This window comes from Galeopterus variegatus, unplaced genomic scaffold (assembly GCF_000696425.1).
Source record: "Galeopterus variegatus unplaced genomic scaffold, G_variegatus-3.0.2 Scaffold8312, whole genome shotgun sequence".
Classification (NCBI taxonomy): domain Eukaryota; kingdom Metazoa; phylum Chordata; class Mammalia; order Dermoptera; family Cynocephalidae; genus Galeopterus; species Galeopterus variegatus.
Window position 1 is genome coordinate 64757 of NW_007734423.1, and position 11084 is coordinate 75840.

The following is an 11084-nucleotide window of genomic DNA, read 5'->3' on the forward strand; positions in this document are numbered from 1 at the left end:
TCTCTATATAAAGCATCTCTGTTAAGATCTCATCTTCTTTTCAGATTCCACTCACAGTACCAAACCCTCTTTGCAGTTCCCTGCAGCAAATGAGCTTTTGTGATAGCCTTAAAGATAGGCCTGTGCAGAAACATCAGAGGAGGAATGTAGGGTGATTATAATGTGGACAAGATAAAGGCCTGTCTCCCGTGAGCACCCTGGGAACCAGCAGCAAAGCAAGAGGGACAAAAATGAGCATATCACCCCCCAACTTGTTGAAATGTGCCTGGTTTTTCGATTCCCATTGTGTGGCAGGGTTTGCCAGAACGATGAGCTTCATTTTTAATTTACTAATAGGAAAGCGGTGACGGTCATTTCACTGTAGCGCACTGTATGATATACTGAGTAGATTTCTTATTTGAAGGAATGGTTATATATACTGTCAAACAGAAAAACAAATAAATATGTAGTTCCCTAAATATTTAAGATAGCTGTTGTCATAGCTGCATTTTGCTCTAAGTCTTATGCTTCTTAGTGTTGGGATTTTTTTTTTTTTTTTTCCTTTTAACTGTGAGNGGTTCTTTGTAACCCTCAAAGTCTATGCCTCTAATTCTTGTGCACACACAGAAATTGTTTCACCCAGATCCCTGTGAGATTTTGCTTAGTGAGAACACTCAGAGGAGCTGGCCCTGGGGCTGGGAGTGCCCTAGTCCTGATGAGGCCTGCACAGGTGGCTAAGTGAATTCACCCTCTCATCATTATGGCTGTTGTACTAGACACTCTAAAACAGGAAACTCATGCCTGCCTAAAATTTCACCATTGGGCAGATTTGAGTATTCAGTCTACTTAGGTGGCCCAGCCATGCCCAGGGGAAGCAGAATTCAGAAGTGAAATACTATCTGGGCAAAACATTCTTTCTGGTGCTAAATGCCTCCTTTGGAGAAAATAACTTTCTTTTTGCAGAAGGAAAAAAAGTGGTTGAGGTAGCTAGGCATTCGAGTCCATGTTATTCAAGGCTCTGTCCTGTGAATAGCAGTGGGCTACATGATTTGTGATTTGGGAGCCTATGTTAAAAAAAAAAAAAAAATCCCTTCTTCATCCTATTGGTGTAGTGTATGAAGCTGCCCAATTAGGAAAGCATTCCTTGAGATTTTACCTAGATTTATCTTTTCAGTTTGAATAAATTCAACTAAGGTTGGTGACTTGGTCAGATAGATGCCTTCCTTCCTAATAGACTGAGATGGTTGTGGGAGGTAGAAAAGGGAACGGGAAGAGTGTGGAGAGGTAAGAAGCGGGAAGGTGACCAGCACCAAGGGAAGGGTGATCATCTCCTGTGAAGCCAGAAGCCGCGTCCTCCCAGCTGAAGGGGTGTGATGGGAAAAGGTCACGCAGCCACTGGTGGAGCTGGGACCTGAGTGCCGTTGAATGCAGAGTCTGCTCTTGCCATCTGCCTGTTTCACTTTGCCTCTGCTGGGGCCACTTGTGTCAGGCTCCTGNCTTTTTTTTTTTTTTTTTCTTTTAACTGTGAGGATATGCCCAAGCCTAAATTCCAGCTGAAGGGAGGGAACGGGCAGAAGCTCCCGGGGGCAGGAGCGGATTGACTTACAGTGACTTTCCAGCACCCACGTAGAACGTATGCACCCATGTTTCTTAAATCTCTGCGGATGGCATTCTTTAAAACCCCAAAGCTCGGCTCAGGATCCTTTTCTGCATTCGTACTACCTGCCAGGATTGCTCTGAGTGCCAGGCAAATTAGGAGGACACCCCCTCAACCATGGCTGCTGTCTCTGCAGGTTACACATACACAAGTTGCCTGCTTTTCTCTCTTCAGTCAGCTCGTTACCTAGCTTGAATCTGATGTGTGGAATGGAATGTTATTTTAAATGTGCAGTCACTCAGGTTTGGGTGCCAAGTAGAAATTATGCAACACCAGCTTTTGTTTTTCTGAGGAGTCGAAGTTTGGCCTTGCCCCTCGCAGCGGAGTTAAAGCTCAGGGTTTTGCATTTAAGCACTTCCAGTGTGTACCACAGACACCCGATCCAGCGCTCTGTGAGCGAATTTGACTTGGCTGTAAGTATGTTTTCTTGGTCATCCTTATGTTTGGGTTGGTAAAGTAAGTCTGTTCTGGGCTTATTTCTTATTCTTGATTCTTTTGACTAAGGTCAGTGGCAGAGCAGGGAGCCAGGGGTTGGAATTCTGTTTGAGGCGTGTCAGTACGTAGCAAGGTGTACTTATTAGCAAAGCATGTCACTTTCCACGTATTGGTTTTATCATCTGGAAAATTGGGGGTTTAGGATTAATTTGTCCTTAAGGTTCTTTGTAACCCTCAAAGTCTATGAAAAAAAAAAAAAATCCCTTCTTCATCCTATTGGTGTAGTGTATGAAGCTGCCCAATTAGGAAAGCATTCCTTGAGATTTTACCTAGATTTATCTTTTCAGTTTGAATAAATTCAACTAAGGTTGGTGACTTGGTCAGATAGATGCCTTCCTTCCTAATAGACTGAGATGGTTGTGGGAGGTAGAAAAGGGAACGGGAAGAGTGTGGAGAGGTAAGAAGCGGGAAGGTGACCAGCACCAAGGGAAGGGTGATCATCTCCTGTGAAGCCAGAAGCCGCGTCCTCCCAGCTGAAGGGGTGTGATGGGAAAAGGTCACGCAGCCACTGGTGGAGCTGGGACCTGAGTGCCGTTGAATGCAGAGTCTGCTCTTGCCATCTGCCTGTTTCACTTTGCCTCTGCTGGGGCCACTTGTGTCAGGCTCCTGCTAGGTGGCACCCATGCTACCTCCTACTGTTAGGGTGTTCCCAAATTGTTCTGAAGCCTGGTGGAGCCCAACCTCAAGGAATCAGCGACATTAATGGCGCACAAGATTCAAGTGCCAAGACAGTTCACACTGCTCTTGCCATCTGCCTGTTTCACTTTGCCTCTGCTGGGGCCACTTGTGTCAGGCTCCTGGTAGGTGGCACCCATGCTACCTCCTACTGTTAGGGTGTTCCCAAATTGTTCTGAAGCCTGGTGGAGCCCAACCTCAAGGAATCAGTGCCATTAATGGCGCACAAGATTCAAGTGCCAAGACAGTTCACATCTATACGCCCAGTGTGAGCAGTGGAAATCCATGTCTACTAAGTATCTAAGTGGCAGCTGGAAATGAAGCTGTGTATGTGAATAAAAAGGAGCAGGCATGTAGGGTTTCCACTGTGCCTGGAAGAATGCAGAATTGCAGAAGTTAGGGCAGGGTCAGTGCCTGTCTTGGGGGGAAGGGTGTGAGCCAAGGCCAGCCAGGTACCTTATTAGTGAAGATGGTAACTTAGCCAGGCTTGTGGGAATTCCACTGAAAATATTAGCATTGTGGTTGTGTAATTATTATCCCGTGCTGCCAAGGCGTGATTGGAATGTAAGTTGTTATTCAGAAACAGTCTCCAAACCAACCGTGTCTGCCTCCTCTTGCTTTATTGAAAAACAGAAGTCCCCCTCTCAGATCCAGTTTGTTTCGTAGTGCTGGTGTCTCTGTTTTTTGCTCACTAATTGTTTAAATTGGCTTTTATATATTGCTCATATGGGTTAAATTAAAAGTTTGGTCACTTAGCAAGGAAATCTACCTGTGTCTGCAACCATAACTGCCTCCTTGAATGTAGCCCTTTTCTGGGAGCAGGGACGCTGCTGTTGGGTCACAGGCTGTTGGATTCTAACAGTCTTATTTTTGAGGACATGGAGTCCGGGGCTGAGGCACCTCGAATCCAAGTGTTAACACTTTGTGAGCGTGGCGTGGATCACAGGACACATACCTGAATTCTTATCTGTCTAGGCCATTAATCAGCAACATGACTGATCACTCAATGCCATTGGGTTACTTGCTGCTAATAAAAAAAAAATGTGAGTCATAAGATACATAGAAGAGAAAATGCATCTCATATGTAGAGCTCAGTGTATGTTCTCAAGCTGAACACACCCAGGTAATGATAGCCAAGTGAAGAAACACGATGTTATCAGCACCCAGAAAACCTCTTGTGCTCGCCCCACTCTTACCTGCTCCAGAGGCTGACCTGACTTTTGATACCCTAGATTACTTCTGTTTGTGCTTTGCATGAAAGGCGTCCTACCATAAGTACCCCTTTGTGTCAGGCCTCTTTAATTAAATGTATATTATGTTTGTGAGATCTGTCCATATGGTTGTGGGCAGTTCTACTCTGGTCCTTCCCATTGGATTCCATTGTGTTCATTTCAAAATATCCCAGCCCTACCTCTGATTGTCATTCAGAGACACCCAGGTAAAACTTAGAGTTAAAAGTGCTATGCAATGTTAAGTATTTTTATCATTTGGGAGGGAATAGACTTCATCTGAGTGAAAATGGAGGAGAGGAACCGAAGAATTATAGTCTCAAACAGGGGGAAGAAAGTGGTTTAGCTGCAGGATCCAATAGAATGGCTTATAGGGAGTGACATGCCGGGCACTATCTGACTCTGACCTCATGTTTCTGCTTCCTGTGAGTGGGAAGCTGACTGAGTGTGAGGCCAGCCATCCTGGGAGCTGCACATTCTGCTTTACTCCCTGCCATTGCTAACCTGGCCCTCTACTTCATGGCAGGTGTCTCTCCAATCAGCCCGTATTTATTGTTTATAAATACCCCAAACATTTTCAGTATTCCCATTGAACCACCTTCCTTCCCTGGGCGGTGGTTGCTGTGGTTCAGGAATGTTCTGTGCTTCTCAGTGGGGTGAAATCTCTGTGTTTTCTCCCATCAGGCCCTGGATGGGGATTTCTCTGAAGACAACCGCAATAAGTGTCGCATTGCTACGGCGCCCTTGATTGAAGCCGTGGAGAACCTTACGGCGTTTGCATCAAACCCGGAGTTTGTCAGCATTCCCGCCCAGATCAGCTCCGAGGTAAGCAGTTTTTGCAGCAAAGGTAATTCTGGGGTCTTGAGTTAATTTGGTGTGGCACTGAGTGAGCATGAATAGTTAAACTCCACAAGTACTATCTCAGTATGTAGGGTACTGTTGTTATTGACAACAATGTTATGTGCACAGAGTTAAACTCAATAACTACACATTTCTTGAGAGATAGCTTAGCCTTATGTATTGAGAACAATCTCTCTGCATAGGTTTGGGGCTCATTATTTCCGGGGATGTGTCACACTCAAAAATGCTATTTAAGGAGTGAATATGGACCCTAGTCCCCACCATCCAGACCCTGTGTAAGCCACCCTATGTGATTCCCTGCCTTTGTCTTCTTCCAAAGGGCAAAGGTGGTGACTTGGTAAAGAGCAGGACCTTCCAGGGCCCAACTCATGTACTCTCTGCATGCCTTCCCTTGACCCCTCTGCTGTTTGGTTTCAGGGCTCCCAGGCACAGGAACCAATCCTGGTCTCGGCCAAGACCATGCTGGAAAGCTCATCGTACCTCATCCGCACTGCACGCTCTCTGGCCATCAACCCTAAAGACCCGCCCACCTGGTCTGTGCTGGCCGGACATTCCCATACTGTGTCTGACTCCATCAAGAGTCTCATCACGTCTATCAGGTCAGTTTCCCATCCAGAGCTTGCTCCTCACCTGCATCTGAACAGGGTGGCAGGAAGAGTCCACCAGGCTTTTTACTTCATAGCGATGCTGTGCATCATCATCTTTTTCTTTACCTCTTTGGGACCAGTGGTATCCTTGGTCACAACAATAATAGCCAACTTAAGCAATTATTGTATGCCAGATATTATTCCGAGTATTTTACCTGTATTACCTTATTTGATCATCACAGCAGTCTTGTAAGTTAGGTACCACCATTGTTTCCATTGTACTAATGAAAAATTTAGGCAGAAAGGATTTAGGAAACATTCCCAACGTCACCCCCAAGCCCAATGTAACCATTCCTTGTAACCATTGTATCACTTTGTGTATACCTAGGAGCTTAGGTAAAGAGCACCATTGTTTATTTAGCAGGATTTGGAGTTATCTTTAACTTTGCTAATAAGACAGAATATTCTAGGGCCCACAGTAACTTGAGGTATCTCCAACCTCTTTGGTGATAGTAAGATCCTGAAAAAACATCCCCTGAGTAGATAGAACATTTCTGAAGTTGACCAAAATTAGTATCCCACAGCACAAAATGCATCTCTTTCCTTAGTTATATTTTGCTTCCCAGTATTTTTTGAAACTCAAAACCACAGTTTGCTTTCTTGAAAAGAAAAATTCACTGAATACTTTAATTCCTACCACAGCACAGGACGTTGTGACTAGTATGCAATGGAGAGAGCATAATATGTTTGCACTGGAAACAGTGCTGAACTTTTTGTTTGTTTGTTTTAAGTAAGAGTCCTATCCTTAAGCCAGTCAATGAAGAATCCAAGTCCAAATTGTTTCCTTTGCAGTTGCCTAGCATCAGCCTGAGATGAGGGCAGCACTGTAACCTTTCCACCAGAAATAAGTAGTTATTTCAAGTGTTAAATTAAGAATGCATGGGCTATACAGTGAGGCTTTGCCAAGCAAAGGGTCAGGGATTCACTCCTTAAATAAGGTGATGAACTGGGGTAAGGAGTGGACAGGGGCTCCTGGCCTACCAGTGCTGGAGCAAGTTGTGGGACTAGAGCTCGCTCAAGGAGCCTGTGTTTGACTTGCATTGTCCCTTCCAGGGACAAGGCCCCTGGACAGCGGGAGTGTGACTACTCCATCGATGGCATCAACCGGTGCATCCGGGACATTGAGCAGGCCTCCCTTGCAGCTGTGAGCCAGAGCCTGGCCACAAGGGATGACATCTCTGTGGAGGTAAGCTGGGGCCCCCGGGCAGCTCAGAAGCCTCCGGAGGGGTTGAAGAATCTCAGCATCAGGCTTTGGGGAGTGGGAGAGGTGGGGCCAAAATGTTTGTGATGCCAGAGTTTCACTGCCTTAGACTGCCTTCCCCTGTGGAACCAACCTGGGGAGTTTCTGGAGAGAGGAAGGCAGAGGCTGAGTAGAAAAGCACGGTGTTGGGAGGGAATACCCATCCTAGTAGGGCTGGGAAGTTCAAATGTGGTGGAGATTCAGGGGGAAATGATCAATATCAGATCATTTAGAGTATGTCAGTCAGGTGGGATTACCATATTCAGTTGAACATCTAGGCGTTTTGTTCATTCAGAGGTAAAGGATTTTTCCCTGCGTTATTTAGTATCTAGCATTTGGGGACCTTTGGCATTTTGTTATTAATTCAGTGCCACTTTGTGCCCTTTCTCGCCAGTTTTTCCAGAGTTTAGAATTTTCCTTTTTTCCTTTGAGTTTTTTTCTATTACCTTTCCAAAGGCTCCTGATTCATACTTCTCTCTTTACTGAAAGCACAGTGCCTGACATTCAGAAGGTGCTTAGTAAATATGTGTGGTCAGTTTATTGATGCTTAATTTACTGCCACTGATTTTATTAATGATGAGCTTTGGCCCATAGTTGGTATTGTTCGTTTTTATTAATAGAGCTCCAGCTTCACCTCCAATTTCTCTCATCCTGACCAAAATGCTAGAATTACTATTTTTGGCCTGTTATTAAAGTAAAATATGGGTACAGACAAGTGTGTATAAGTGAACAGCTTGATGAATTATCACCAACTAAATGTGATCTTTAACTAGCACCCAAAGCAAGAAATAAAGATGACCAGCACCTCAGAAGTCCCCTTGTGTATCCATCCTTTCACCATCCCTCCTAAAGTCTACCTTTATCTTGACTTCCTCACTTGGAAGAAAATTCCTCTGCTGTACTTGCATGTGCTCCTTAGTCTTACCATATTTAATTTAATAAGCAATCTGTAATAAGACACATTGCTGGAATATTCTTGCATTCTTGACTAAGATGATGAGTAATTAACTAAATAAGATCCTTGGACTTTTTGAAACTTTCTTTCTATCTACCCCCATCTATCTTTATTTTTCATCTTTTTCCTTTACTTTTCCAGAATTTTGTTTTTAAGTTTGCATGTTGTGCTGCTCCTCTCATTGAGTAAGCTCTGCCCAAAGCCCTCCAACCCACATGCGGCGTTGTCCTGTGGGAAAGTAGCAAAGGTTAGAGTCTCATTTCTGATAAGCAGGAGATTGTCACTTTGTTAGAAATCACCCAATACCATGCTGGTGTGTATAGACCTAAAATGCCTAGTGTTCTATCTATTAATCCTGAATCTATCAAGTGGAGCACCCGTGAAGAGTCCTGCAAAGGGACCTGAGCTTATCTGCTACTAGTTAATACAGTTTTAGTATCCTTTGTCTGAAATGCTTGGGACCAGAAGTATTTCAAATTTTGGATTTTTTTAAAATTTCAGATAGTTGCATTATACATACTGGTTGAGCATCTGGAATCTAGAAATCTGAAATGCTCCAATGTACCTTTCCTTTGAGTGTCACACTGGCACTCAAAAAGTTTCAGATTTTAGGGCCGAGCCTGTGGCGCACTCGGGACCAGCCAGCCAGGGATGAAAGATGGCAGACTTCATGCTCCCGCCACAGGTTCGGATCCTATATAGGGATGGCCGGTGCGCTCACTGGCTGAGCACGGTGCGGCCGGTCTCAAAAAGGACAAAAAAAAAAAAAAAAAGTTTCAGATTTTGGAGCATTTTGGATTTTCAGATTTGGGATGCTCAATCTGTAATCTCCACCCTTGAATTCCCCACCCACCTCACACTCCCAGTATCATTTAGCTATCTTGCTCTGTCTCTTTACAGTATGAGTTCAGATCTTTGGGACTGAGAAACTAAACCCTCTCTCAAACCTGAGAAGAAATGCCTTGAGGGTGTCATTTTCTTTTCTCTTTCTCTCTCTCTCTCTTTTTTTTTTTTTTTTTGGCAGCTGGCCAGTACAGGGATGGAACCCTGGTCCTTGGTGTTACCAGCACCACACTCTAACCAACTGAGCTAACCAGCCAGCCCCATTGCAAATATCTTCATGCACACCACCAAATACAGTGAGCTGGGAGTCTGAGCTGATAGGCATCTCACCTGGCATTTTTATTGTGCACTGTTTGGGAAGTAGTCCTGCTTTCAGAAAGTTGATCTCATTTTTTCATCACCCTCCTCTCCACTCCCCCCTTAAGTTTTGAGAACACAGCAACCTGGATGTTCCCTCAGACCCCATCATTAGCTGTTTCCATTTGGATGAAGTTGTCTTTCTTTCTTGGAAAGGCACGGCTGTCCTACATTTCCAGCAATTATGTTGAATAACCTCAAGTAAAGATATCAGTAGCATCAGCTGTTAGGGCTGGCAGGAGCTGGAAGCCAATAGGAGGTGACTCTCAGGCTTGCCTCTTGTCTCTCTCAGGAGGAACTGTGGAGGGGTCCAGCCCAAGGGGGCTGAGGTGTCACTGCGAGGAGCAGGGCAGGCTTCATGATGCATCCAGGCATTTTACATGGCCTCTCTCGCCTTTCATATGGGCCTTTTGAATTGGTGCAGCTCCATGGGGAGCCATTACAGAATGAACTTGACAATTCTCTCCTTAGGCCCTCCAGGAGCAGCTGACTTCGGTGGTCCAGGAAATCGGGCACCTTATCGATCCCATCGCCACAGCAGCTCGGGGAGAAGCTGCTCAGCTGGGACATAAGGTAATGTGCACAAAGGGGATCCTGCTGAGAGCACGAGTGCTCATGAGAGAGGGTTTTATTGATTTTTGTTGTTATACTTCCTCAAGTTCTGGGGTACCGGGTATTGTGCCTGGGACCAGTGCTGGCTTAAACTGCAGAAAATAGCACTGAGCCTCCCTCTGGCATCTTCTCCAGAAATAGGTGCAGGTGCTTCAGGATCTTTTTTCACCTGGAGCTGAGAAGAAAACTGCAGTGAAATTTTTCTGGTCGTGGTCAGACTTTTTAGCGAACAGGTCATGTACAGTCAACTGCTGCTCCCAGCCTTTGCTGAAATAAACCAGAGAATGAGGTTGACACTTCTAGCATGAAGTCCGCCATCTTTCATCCCTGGCTGGCTGGTCCCATTCTGATACGTTTAAGGGTGCACGATTCTTCTGTGGTTTCTAATATAGTGTCTATTCTTACACGTGAGGAGGCACAGCAAACATGCACACTTCTCTGTGGACATGCAAAGCCTCCCTATGTGCCCACTACAGAGGAGTCATTAACTGAGAGTTCATACCACATTGTTTTAATTGCCAGATTATGTTTGGCCTGTTTGGGGTTCATTTTGCAAATCCTTCAAGGAGAATTGGCTTGTCATGCAGCCTGTGCCCCAGCAGGGAGAAGCTAGAAATTGAATTTTTAACAACCTTCGGGGTTTTCTAGCATTTATCAGTTCAGCCAGCAGTATCGATGTGCATATTAAGAAATGCAGTAGCCAAAATCTTCTCTGCAGGAATCGATTTTAGAAAGTCAATATTCTTTCTTTTCCGAATTACAGAATAGCTTAAGGGCCTACTAATCTTTCCCCTAGTTCTGTGGAGTGGTTTTTGAGATTTAAAATGGCCAGTGCCTCTCTGCCTTTTCAAGTGTGGCGAATTTCATTTTTTTCACCGAGTTTCTTTGTAATTGGGACAGGGCTTGTCCACCTGTGTGGAGAGGTTTGCGGGAGTAGAGGGACAGGCCTGGAGCCTGGGGCTACTGCCTGTGTGCCCATCTCAGGGAAACTGAGTTTGGCAGAGAAGCTGGGCATTGTTTCAGCAGTTACCTTTGATTCCATTAGAAATTTTGTATGAAAATATTTCTGAACGTCTTTGGAGGGCAATATCCATGTCTCTGCAGATACTTTATTAGAATAGATTAGTTCCTGTGTTAGTGGGTGGCATCAAAAGAAAAATATTTATGTCACTTGGCTTACAAATTTACTCTTGGGCCTTTGGCTAAATCGGTCTCTCACCTTCTAAAAGGGAGTTTTGGACACATGCAGCCTACAGGCATCCTGTCCAGAGGAGCTATGGGTGGAGAGTTAATCCCCACATTGTTTCCAGTGCTTCATTACAGTCCTCAGGTGGGGGTCCCAGATCAGCAGCTGCAGCAGCACCTGGAAGGGATAAAAAAATGCAAATTTTCAGACCCAACCTGTATTAGTTTTCTGTGGCAGCTGTAATAAATTATCATGAAGTGAGTGACTTAAAACAATAGAAATGTATTCTCTCAGTTCTGGAGGCCAGAGGTCCAAAATCAAGGTGTTGGCAGGGCCATGCCCTCTTGG

The 11084-nt window shown here is 44.9% G+C and overlaps 1 protein-coding gene across 1 annotated transcript in view; it reads left to right on the plus strand.

Moving 5' to 3' along the window:
* The window catches only part of LOC103608330 (talin-2), a gene marked incomplete at its 3' end in the record, with an annotated part of 81330 nt that overhangs the window by 55013 nt on the left and 15233 nt on the right, over positions 1-11084 (plus strand). The window contains exons 21-24 of the mRNA XM_008592779.1: positions 4720-4860; positions 5314-5495; positions 6597-6729; positions 9410-9511. Coding sequence (XP_008591001.1) covers positions 4720-4860; positions 5314-5495; positions 6597-6729; positions 9410-9511 — 558 coding nt within the window. The remainder of the gene's footprint in view (positions 1-4719; positions 4861-5313; positions 5496-6596; positions 6730-9409; positions 9512-11084) is intronic.